Raw genomic sequence first — 12,384 nt, forward strand, 5'->3', positions numbered from 1 at the left:
CCACATTTGACTGTTTAAATTACTGAGAAAACTCTTTAGTTGCTGCAGTTGTTAAGTATGAACTATGCCACAGATGAAGTTGAAACCTCATCATTTTTGTTTGTAGGCACTGCTAAACCAAAATGGATTTAAAAACTTAGAGTTTAGACTGGATCAGCAAATAGGCATTGCCTGGGTGAAACTACTGTCTCTGAAGAAGTGGCAATTCTGTACCTTTGAGGGTTGGCATTTCTCCAGTCGCTTCACGGGGACTAGAACACCCTCAATTACTTTTCTAGCACACCCTCAATTATTTTTCTTCTTCACAGGTGTAGTCCTACAGTACAACCCAGGGGTGAGCAGCCCTGGGGGAGAAAGGCACTCAGCTATGTAGTCAGAAATCAATCTTTCCCTTTCCTAAGGAAAGCTGGCTTCAGGGGCAAAGCAGACATTCATAAACAAATGAAGAACACACAATTTCACTGCATAATAGGGGACCCTTGCTCAAGTGTAAAGGCTTTATTAGGACAGTAAGAAGAAGGATCTTAGGGATTTGGTTTACACACTTGGACAGCCTATAAGAATTAATTAAAAGCATCGAGACATAAGAGCCAGATAAACCCACACAAACACACACACACTCAATAAAACAGTTATCTTGCTTTTTCAAAGGCATGACCAGGCCAATGTAGCTCTTTCCCACTGAAGCCCACAAGCTTGAGACTCTCGGCTTTGTTCAGAGAGCCTAAGCTAAAATTCAGACACTAAGTATTGTAAACCTTAATGGATAGAAGCTGAAAAAAAACTGCAAAACTCTCGTGGAAGCTGAGAGTAATCTCTAGCTGGAAAGAACAAACACTTTCGGAGGGAAGTGAGGAAGGGCAGTATAGGGATAGAGATTAAGATGGTACAAATCTTCAGGTAGAAAATAAGCTACAAGGATACGTTGTACAACATGGAAAATACAGAAAATGTTTTAGAATAACTATAAGTGGAATATGACCTTTACAGTTTGTGAATCACTATATTGTACACCTGTAACATATAATATTGTATACCAGCTACACTTCAATTTAAAAAAGAAAAATAAAGGAGTATCTTCAGTTTCCTAGGCTCAGTGACAAGTGCTACACAAGTTGGCAAAGTAAATGGAAGATTATTTTTTGCCCTTATCATATATGAGCCAACCATTCCTACCCGGAAGTCATTTACTGTATGATGCCCCCTGGAGAAGCTATTCCTCCCTCATCCAAATGTGCAGTCCTTTGCCTACACGTCCTGAACACTCGTACCCCTTTCCAATGTGACGGTGGTAATCTGTGCATATGTTTATTGTCCTCTTTTAGAGACAAGCCTGATTTACCCCAAAGACCCTAGCATAATGGCTCTGTATAGAGTCAGCATGGATTAAATATCCTCGAAGAAATGCTTGACATACTGAGTAAAGTAAAGATGTCCTAAGAGAGAACGCGCCCTCTCAGAAGAGCATCGTGTCTGATCTACAGGCAACACCAAATACCAGAGCCTAGGGAAAAATACATTGGGGGTGTAACTTCCACTCTTAACATGTTTACCTATCCATGTTCTTCTATATGATGATGTCAAAATGAAATTATCTGGTACTTTTAAAGGTCACATAGCAAAATTTTTCTTATTGTCAGTATATCTCACTCATTCAAAGAAATGCAGTTCTGGTTAGCTAAGTCATGTCTGACTCATTTGCAACCCTATGGATGTAGCCCACCAGGCTTCACTGTCCATGGGATTTCCCAAGCAAGAACACTAGAATGGGTTGCCATGCCCTCTTCTAGGGGATCTTGCTAAGCCAGGGATCAAACCTACATCTCCTGTATTTGCAGGCTGATTCTTTACCACTGAGCCACCAGGGAAGTCATAAATCCAAATTTTTATAAATCAAACACTTTGTTCATGGCAGAACAGTTTTGAGAACCTACATGATAAGTCTTTTGCAGGATAAAGAATTCATCTCTCAAGTTAAAAGAGTGAAAATAAATAATTCCCTCCTTCCTCATCCCTCTTCTCAATTTGTTCTTCCCTCTCCCTCTTTCTTTCTTCTTTTCTATTTGTTAGTACACTTGGGATAAAGCTTATGTAAAGAAAATTATTTAATTTAACACAGTCAACCTCAATACAAGAGTGCACAATGTGGAGTTTCTTAAAATTTGAAACATGGTTAGAGGAATAAGAAAGAGATGGAAACATACTGTTTCAAAACAGTCCACATGCTGGCCCAGTTACAGAAGTGGTTCTGAAGGTAAATAATGTGGAAACAGCTTGGTCAACTTAGGGTACAAGGACTCGTCTTGAATCCTAGATGGATGCCTCATCTGTGGACTGGTTCACCCTCCAGTACCCAGACCAACAGACCCCATGGAAGCTTCCTTATCTGGAAAGCATGCGCTCACTGTCAAAAGACTGGGATTAACATTCTGAAAATATCCTTATGTCTCCCACATTTTTCCTAGATCCAAGAATGAAGAATCTGATAACACAGCTGACTAAATGCGTCCTCGGCTGGGCTGACTCATACATCATCATCAAATATAAAGAAATACCCTCCACCCAGAGAGTTGGGCCATACATTCACCAAGGATTCAGATGAGAGTTTATGTGCATACAGAATCACAGAGACTGTGCTCAGTAAACCTGCTTTGCAGAAAGACAGATGTGAAAATGTTAGGCTTTGTGTGATGGTACAGCAATGGGACAGCACTGTTAGCAGACTGAATTCTGAGCCAGCTCACGAGATTTCTAACCCCTTGTGTGAGACCTCATCTAACCCCTTTCTCTTGCATTTGGACAGGTCCTATGATTTCAGAAGGGATTTTACAGATGTAATTAAGATCCCTAATCAGTCGACTTTGAGTACATCAAAAGGGAGACTATTCTGGGTAGATCTGATGGAGGTGAGCTCCTAAAAGAAAGGCATCCTTGCTTTTTTTTTTTTTTAATTTTTGTTTTAGTATAGTTGATTTACAATGTGTTAGCTTCTGCAGCAAAGTGACTCAGTTATATAGATACACATATCTACTCTTTTTTAGATTCTTCTCCCGTATTGGCCATTACAGAGTATTGAGCAGAGTCCCCTGAGCTGCACAGTAAATCCTTATTCATTATCTATTTTATATATAGTAGTGTGTACATGTCAGTCCCTAATCTCCAATTTATCCCTCTCCCCCTTCCCTGCTGGGCCTCCCTGGTAGCTCAGCTGGTAAAGAATCCACCTGCAATGCAGGAGACCCTCGTCCCCTGGAGGAGGAAGTGGCAACCCACTCCGGTCTTCTGCCTGGAGAATTCCATGGACGGAGGAGCCTGGCGGGCATGGAGTCAGACATGGCTGAGTGACTTTCACTTTCACTTTTCACCCTTCCCCCTTGGTAATCATAATTTTATTTTCTATATCAGTGAGCCTATTTCTGTTTGGTAAATAAGTTCATTTATATCCTTTTTTAGGTCCCACATATAAGACAAATATATGAGGATTGTCCTTTTCTGACTTACTTCATTCAGTATGATGATTTCTAGGTCCACCCACGTTGCTGCTAACAGCATTATTTAGTTCTTTTTTACGGCTGAGCTATGTTCCATTGTGAAGCAGTAAGCTGCTCTGGTGTGAGAGGGCCTGGGGAGGGATTTTGTACCAGGAGCCCAGAGGAAGCCAGCTGCTGAAAAAAGTCCCCAGCTGAAGACCATCAGGAAAACAGAGGCCTCAGTCCTAAAACCCCAAGGAACTAAATTCCTCCAACAACCATGTGAGCTTGAAGGAGGGCCTCAAGCCTCAGCTGATGACTTGGTTGCCACCTTGTGGTCCTTAGAAACCCCGAGCATAGGGCCCAGCTAGCCACTGCCTGGATGTCTGACCCAAAGGAAATGTGAGCAGGTAAGTCACTGAGTGTGTGGTGATTCATGGCACAGAAACAGAACACTAACACGGGAACTATCACTCCGAACATAAAGCACGGGAATAACAGCGACTACCGGTGGTATGTAAAAAACACAGATGAGTCTTTATAAACTGCCGTTTGTGGGGAGACATCCATGAGTGCTAGGTGTTTCTCTCAAGGTTTCCATGGAACGGCCTCTTACGTTCAGACCCACACACGATGGAGCTCACTCTTCTTATTGGCTAAATGCCTTTGATGATATTTTCCGCACTGCAGCCCAGAAAAGACTCGGGAAGTCCCCAATGCCCCCTTTTTCACTGTGTTCCCTTCCTGCAGCACTGGGTACCTTCTCTCTGTGCTTCTAATATCATGAGATCTACATACTCTGAAGAAACTATAAAGACGAAAAGAAAAGCCATTAAGAACTGCTTTTGTACAGGAAGCATTCCAATGTAACAAATGTCGTTGGACCACTTTGAGCAGGAATACATAAAACATATGCAAATACGAATGAGTGTCTAAACCACCATTATTTCTGAATACTTTGACTAGAATCTCCTTGACAGAGTCCATGGGGCTACAAACTTCCTTTAGAGCTTCGACCTTGTTTCACTAACCCCAAACGGGAAAGAAGTGTTCTGGCCAAATTTTGATGTGACTGGAAAATATAGGCTAATGCACCACTTTGTTTGAAAATGGACACTTTTCTTTGAAAGTTTCATATAATCAAAAAAAAAAAAAAGTATTTTTCTCAAATGGTACCCTGTGGCAAATATTTGTCACACTGAAAAACTATTTTTTAACATATGCACTTATGTGTTCTGTTATTATACCTTCCCTTTGTCCAGATTAATATTCATGTACTTAAAGCAATTGTCTACTCTGAAAATAATTTTTAAGTACATTAAAAGTGTAAAAATAAAAATAAACTATATGCAGGTCATAACATTAAGATTGTGTGTGTGTACGTGTGTTGTGTTTAACTGTTTCAAATGAGAAGTATGGCTATATGCTGAGTTGAAGAAATTCATTGGAGTTACTTTTTCCCCCTAAATGGAGTACACATATTCAATATTTGCAAAGTTCTTAGTTTTTCTAAGTCTCATTTACATTCAATTTTCCAGGAGAACATATTTCAAGAGTAAATATAAGCTAGGGTAGTTTTATATGAAAAGATTTATATTTTCCAATAGTTGTTAAAAATTATATTGGATATGAGGAAAAACTTTCAGTTAACGGTCCACTACTGTCTTTCAGTCCTGACAAAAAGGTCACTTCTTAAATATTAAAAAGAAAAAATAGCCTATTATGCCAAACAATAAAGTGTCTCTGGTGGTGGTTTAGTCGCTCAATCTTGTCTGACTCTTTGCAACCCCATGGAATGTAGCCCATCAGGCTCCTCTGTCCATGGAATTTTCCAGGCAAGAATACTGGAGTGGGTTGTCATTTCTATCTCCAGGGGATCTTCCTGATCGAGGGATCAAACTCAGGTCTCTTGCATCGCAGTTGGTCTCTTGTATTGCAGGTGGATTCTTTATTGACTGAGCCACCAGGGAGACCCAGGGAAAGTATCACTAGGTGATAAAAAGCATTATTAACTTCTTTTATGTTGTTCTGTGATAATATATCAACTGATAAATTATAGATTATGCTTTAGGCTTTTATTGTCATATATTTAATTTTTCCTGGGAGAAATTTTAGATGTTTCAAGATTTATTATTTTCCACTACAGTATTAAGTCAATAAAGATAATAATAATACTGCATGGTGGTTAACTAAGGGGGCTTGCTAGGGTTATTGTTTGGTCTTTTATTTTTTTCAATGATACTGCCCAAAATAAAACAGAGTAAGAAGTGAACATGACTATAAAATATACCTAACAAATAAGGCAGAAAATGTACCAAGTAAACACACTACATTTTGAGTACAGTAGCATTACTCTTTCTCCAGTATAATTTTTATTTGGGCAAGTGGTAATTTTGCTAATTTAAAACTTGCAAGTAGTTTTATCTTTCCCAAGGAAATAAATGATTGCTCTAAAAAAGTCAAGAGAGAGAAGGATGATCATAGGGAAATAGTTTCAGGGATAGTAATTATACTTAATAAAATTATGTCAATACATCAAAAAATAGAAAAAGATAAACTAAATATTTAGCTGGCAAAATGGTTTGCCATGATGCTAGATACAGCAAAATGTGTGGCTAAATTCTGCTTTAAGTATTTTTTTTAAGTTTCAGATTATTCAGGTCTTCTTGTAATTCAAAGGAAGTGCAAATGAGAAGATAGAATCCTCATTCCTCGAGTGGGGTTTGTTGGGATGAGGGGTATCATTATATGCTGTTCTCCACTGATTTTCAGATTGATTTCATATCAAGTGATCCCCTCCAGGAATTCCACAGACCCTTGGAGCACAGACCAAGCATGCTCTCCCTCTATAGTTTTAGTTCTGCTATTATTCTAAATGCTGGTTATGTGATGATGGTCTTCCCCAACAAGGATTTAAAACTTCTAACCTTCTATTTTATTCACATGAATACATAGTCAAAAATAGAAAAAGAGCTATTCACTAGCACACCATTCTTTCTCTTACATGTCCTCTGTTTTATCAAATGTTATAGTGAAAGAGGCAGAGGTGTTCTTACAGATGATCCAAAGCCTCCTCTCATTAGCAACTGATACCTAAATATAGCCCTTCTGAAATTCCCAGGGCTATGCTGGGAACACACTGCATTCCATTCAACTTTAATGACAATGAAATAAGCAACCACCGTTTCCCAATTAGTTCATTTTCAATAGATGCATTTGCAATCAATATCAAAAGTCTCAGGGGTTTAAATTTTCAACTTCAAGAATAATATCCACTAGAAACTAATCAGTTCCTAACGTAATAAATCGTAGTAACCGCAATCATGCATGAAGATAGCAGTGGTGATGTTGTGTAGAGGTTGGGTGGTGGGTATGATGGCATTGGCAAGGGTTTGAAAGCCTAACGACGGTATTTTCTCTTACTATCATCTGACTAAGACAATAGCATTGCTCTTCACTCAGACCACCTGACACATCTAGAACATAACAGGAGGGAAAGGCTAAAGATAAAGATTAAAACCACCGGAAAGAATGTTCACAACAACCACCCCGAGTAGGCTGGATGTCAAAAATAAAAACTGAACAAAATCCAGGAAATATTTCATTTCTCCCTCACATAAACTTTCCTAACTATTCCTGAAGCGCATAAGTCCAGGATTTACTTCCCACCGTAGTAAGACCGTGTATCCAGACTACTGGAGTGAAAATAGTTACATGTGTGCTCCCACACCAACTCCGAGAAATATGCCATCATCCTAAAAAGTGATACCGGACTCAGGACAAGCCTTTGGAACAAATGAGTTTCTACGAGTCTTGTGTATAGGCAGAAAGGGAAACACAACACGCAGAAGCAACATAAGCTAGGAGGACGGTGTGGGTATTCATAGTGATAGCTTCTGCTGCGAGCGAAAGCACAGACTGCTCACTGCAAGGAAAACCAACCGCCCCTGGAGGAGGAGGGCTTGAGAAGTCCGGAAGTAACGGGGACCTGACCGTGGTCCTGAAAGAGAACCACTCGCAGACGTGATCAAGTCTCCAAGAATCCACATGGCATATCTTTGCTTTTAAATTGAAGCTTAAACAATCTAAACGTCCAGTGATTTTCGCCCTCAAAATATAAATGTATATGTTGAAACTTTCTCTTATGATAGATCAGCCTTTAGAATGCCCAGCATCTCTTTCCACAACAGTCTCTCCTGGAGTGCTAGGGTACTTTCAGATCGAAAGGTATTTTATTCTACCTGAGAAGCAGGAATCTATATTCTGACCAATTCACAACGCTTAGAATTCTACAGGAAGCTTACACTTGGCGATCTTGATTCTAGTTGCATTTCTTAAACTCAGATGGGATCATGCCTATCCAAAAGACTTCTCGGAATGAAGCTCCACGGAGAAAGAACACTCCAAACTCTCCCTATAATTTGTTGTTGTGTTAGTCGCGCTCAGCCGTGTCCGATTCTTTGCGACCCCATGGGCTGTAGCCCGCCAGGCTCTTCGGTCTATGGAGCCTTGAAACTCTAGATAGATTGGCAATTCACCAATATGGACAATTTTCATCCTCACCCCATAAAATTAAGAAAAACCGATTCTTAAAGAGGCATTACGGGTCCCACAGTGAACACAGATGTAGGTCTTTCTTCAGATTCTTTCCCAGCCTTTACAAACCCAAGAATCAAGGGGGACAAATACACCGAAATGTTAACACTACACTGAAAAAAAAAAAAAAAAAAAAATTCTCCCCACAAAAGACACCTCGGCAGGAAGCGAAGGAGACACTCTGCCCTGGTGCAAAATGGACAGTGGGAACGAAAGTAATTTATATCAGAAAAGATCGCTTAAAAATAATATATATATGTATATGTATATATGCAACTCATCCAAGTGCAAGACTTACGTGTTCCGTCAAAACGGGTGGCAATGGTGTCCAGGAAGGTGTTCTGGGGCGCCAGCAATCCCTTCATAACCGGCATCTTTCCAGCGCGGTGTGAAATTCTCCATCAAAGTTTGTGCATAAGGATGGCTCGGGAGGAAAGTGCCAAGAAGCAGAGTGGGGAGCGCAGGGCCGGCCGGGAGGGGGCCGGCGCCGGCGAGGGGCCGCTCGGAGCGGCGGGAGGACGCGAGGGCGGGGGCGCGGCTCTGGCGGGGGCAGCCCCGGGGCGCCCGCCCGGCCCGGCCCGCAGCGCCCGGCCCGCCCGGCGAGGCCGCCTGGCCCGCCCTCCACCCCCACGGCCGCGGGCGCCCCCGTACCCCCGCCGCGCGCCCCCTCCCCGCCGGGCGCCGCGCCCTGACCGCCGGCGCGGGGGTCGCGAGGGCGGCGCTCGGGGCTGCGCGAGGCTCGGGGCGCGGGGAGACGCGAGCGAGCGCCGCTCCCGGCCCCGGGAGCCGGGGAACAAAGACCCCTTTGTTCCGCGCCGGCCCTCTCCCGGGGAGCCCGGAGTCCCGTGGGTGTGGTGTTCGCGAAGGGGAGGAGACAGGTCGGGCAGGTACCCGGCCGCCCGCGCCCCGGGGCCTGCCCCTCCCGGCGCCCCCGCCGCGCCCCGCGCCCGCGCCCCCGGGGGCGGCCCGAGGGGGTCGCGCGGCCCCCTCCCCAGGCCCGCGGGTCTCTCAACGGGGACACAGGCGCCGCCGGGGTCTCCGCACCTTCCCATCCCCGGCCCCGAAACGGAGCCTTCAGCCCCTCGCCCCCGGATGACCACTGGTCCCCCCAGGCCCTGCTAAGCTAGAGGAACGAAATTATAGAATAGCTTTTTATGTGGACGGTGAATGGGGTCCCACTCTGCGGGGAAAGGGGAACGAAACCTTTCTAGAAAAGTTTGCTGTTGCTATTGATTTGAAAATCGCCACGTAAGTAAACACCCGTGAGGCTGCCCAGTGAGAACACCGAGGGCCGCGGCGCAGGGGCCTCGCCCGCCGACCCCCCCACCCGTCGCAGACTCGCGGCCCCGGCAGCAAGCCCGGCCGCGCCCCCGGCCTGCGTCCGGGAAACGAAAGCGGGCCCGCCGGGCCCCGCAGCCCTGCCGACCCGGGGACGCCCTCCCGCCCTGCGTCCTGCCCGGGAAGCCTGGCCCCGCTCGGGGGCGCAGTGCCGCCGGGATCCCGCAGCCGGGCATTCACGGAAGCTCCGCAAGGGACCGGGGTGCGGGAGGCAAGTCGGGGGCCCAGGGCCGGGGCACCAAGGGCAGCCCAGGTGCGGGCGCCCGCGAGCAGAGGCGGGGGCGGCCCGGGGAGGTGGGTCCGCGCCGCAGGGCGCCGCGGGCGAGAGCGGGCACCCGGCCTCCGGGGTCTCCGGCTGCGGGGGCGGCGGGGGGACCCCGAGGCTGTCGTCACGGCACGTCCAGGCCCCCGGGGGGGCGGGCTGTCGGGGCGGAGGCAGGCACCCCCTTTCCCCGCCCCGACCCCCCTTCCTGGTGATGCACTTCCTGCGGCTGAGGATTCCCTTTGTGTTGAAATTCGAGGAGATCCGGCCTCCGCGGGCGGCCGGAGGGGCGGCGGCGCGCCTGGCACGGGGTGGGCTGGGGGGATTGGTGAATGGGCGGCCAGGGCTACAGCGGCTGGCGGGGGTGCGCAGCGTCCGCGCCCCGGTGCCGGCCCTCGGGCCCGAGCCAGCTGAGCTCGGCGGACACCCCGCTGCGCGGGCGGAGTCCCCCAGCGGCGCGCCCGGCCACCTGCCAGTGGCTCGGGGGTCCCCTCTTGGGCAGGGCCGAAGACGGACAGACGAGGGGCTCCCTGCTGCCTGGGCGGTGCAGGGGGTTCCAGAAAAGCCTGACTGCTGCCGTCAGGGCGCGAGCCGGGGAAACTCCTCCTCTGAGGCGGCCTGAGGCTGAAATGAAATGTGAAATACAGGAAGTGTAAACCACGACTCGGCTTCAGAAAATGTGTACTTTGGGGCCATGTCTCTGTGTGTGTTTCTGTGTGTGCCTGTGAGTGTGTGTGTCTCTGTGTGTGTCAGTGTGTGTGTGTGTGTGTGTGTGTGTGTGTGTGTGTGTGTGTCTGTGTGTATCAAAGCTCTTGTGTCGCGGGCTTGATCTGTATTGCCGAATGCATGAAGTCACTTGCGAGCAGCAGGAGGGACTTCAGAAGGGCAGCCCCCCGAGAAAGCGTCCGTTTTATGGCGAACAGAACCGGCCAGTCACTGGCTGTTTTACTCCTTCCTGCAGCACCTATTCTGAGACCTGATGAGACTCCTGTCCAAAATGCCCGAAACGCTTATGCGAAGTCAGGGTCCTATGGGCCTGTAGTCAGGGAATCTCACCGCCTCTTAGATGTTTCCCCTGCGTGCCTGCTGAGTTCCTTCAGTCCTGTCTGACTCTGCGAGCCCATGGACTGTGGCCCGCCAGGCTCCTCTGTCCATGGATTCTCCAGGCAGGACACTGGAGTGGGCTGCCATGCCCTCCTCCAGGGGATCTTCCTGGCCCCAGGGATGGAACCTGCGTCTCTTATGTCACCTGTATTGATGGGCGGGTTCTTTGCCACCTGGAAAACCCCATGTTTTTCCCTATCAAGATGCAATCTTTCTTAAGGAAGTCATCAGCACTCAGGTCATGGGTCCAGGCCATCTCTTAGCTTTGGCCCAGTCAAGGACCTAATCCTAAGTGTTTGTGAGGGGTATGAAGCCCAACTGTGACATTAAAACCTGACCTTGTTGAGAGGTGAAGCGTACCCCAGTCCCTGCAAACATACTTTGCACCTTGAGATCAAAAGAGGCTCAAGAAGCAGGGAGGCACAATAGAAACTTGGGATTCCAGTATCCTCTGTCACAAACCTCATCTCCTTTCCTTAAAGGGAATGTCCCCACCGTCCTGTGAGCATCCCAGGACATCCCAGACTCTTCTGTCCGTGGGATTCTCCAGGCCATCCTGGAGTGGGTTCTTCAGGGGCTTCAGGACTGGTTGACCAAACGGAACCCAGCTCATCTCACTGAATACCTTTCCATCCTGTAGAAACCATGACCTTTCTCTGTGACCTGAGTAAGACCACACCACGAGAACACAGGCTGACCACACAGTAAACCCAAGGCCCACTTGAAGAGACTCATGTTCACAGAAGAGGAGATCATTTCTTTGACTCAAATGTAAGAGACGACACAAAATCCCTCAGCTCAGACCAGGGTACTCTGCGTTATGTTCTATACAAAGCCTCTCTAGGTCAAACCAACCCAGACAAGTTTCACTGATTTTCCATGTAACAAATCACTCTAAAACCCACAACAATAATATTTTGTTTTACTCCTAGATCTGCCATTTGGGCAGGGCTCATTGGGACAGCCCGTTTCCGAGTCTCTTCCCATACGGCTCCCTGACTTGGATGGAATCTGGTGCTGGCTGTCAGCTGGGGGCTAAACCAGGGCTGGGGCTTGGGGGCCTGGGTTCTCCTTCACATGAGTCTCTCCAGGCGTCCCTGGAGCACTGTGATTGGGCTTCAGGAGTGCATAATCCCAAGAGACAGGAATTGGGAGCGACTGGTTTCTTAAGGCCTGGTCTGGAAACTGAGAACAAAGTGGACCCAGAGCCCAGATTCAGGGGGAGGAAACACAGGTCTACGTGTTAGAATCTCCACAGCAACTCATTAATATTTCCACTTTCAAAGGAGGTTGCTTATAGTAGTATTCCAAAATTTGATTTAAGAATCTGTTTTCACTTATTCTATGTGTTTTCATAAGAGTTTAGGATTTACGGATGCAAGATCTGGGCTTAAGTTGACACATTTTGGAGGGAAAGTGTAAGACCCAAGTGAAAAACGTACACGAAAATCACTTGAGAAGCAAAGCCAAATTGTAAGTGCCATTGTTTCCTTTAGCGTTAATCCTTTCCTGTTGGGGAGAAGTCAAGGAGAGGGCTTGAGCCCTGCTTCGCCTGCAGTCCAGACCTGGGCAATCGCAGACCGCCCTCCCCACCAGCACACGGCTGAAGCTGTT

The 12,384-nt window shown here is 46.9% G+C and overlaps 1 protein-coding gene across 1 annotated transcript in view; it reads right to left on the reverse strand.

Annotated features, from left to right (window-relative positions):
- KCNH8 (potassium voltage-gated channel subfamily H member 8) overlaps window positions 1–8,496 on the reverse strand; it is a 446,156-nt gene extending 437,660 nt beyond the window's left edge. Inside the window, exon 1 of the mRNA XM_061167954.1 lies at window positions 8,365–8,496. Within this exon, the coding sequence (XP_061023937.1) occupies window positions 8,365–8,440 (76 nt within the window). The 5' untranslated portion in view covers window positions 8,441–8,496. The remainder of the gene's footprint in view (window positions 1–8,364) is intronic.
- Window positions 8,497–12,384: the final 3,888 nt, after the last annotated feature.

Source organism: Dama dama, chromosome 19 (assembly GCF_033118175.1).
Source record: "Dama dama isolate Ldn47 chromosome 19, ASM3311817v1, whole genome shotgun sequence".
NCBI classification, from domain to species: Eukaryota; Metazoa; Chordata; class Mammalia; order Artiodactyla; family Cervidae; genus Dama; species Dama dama.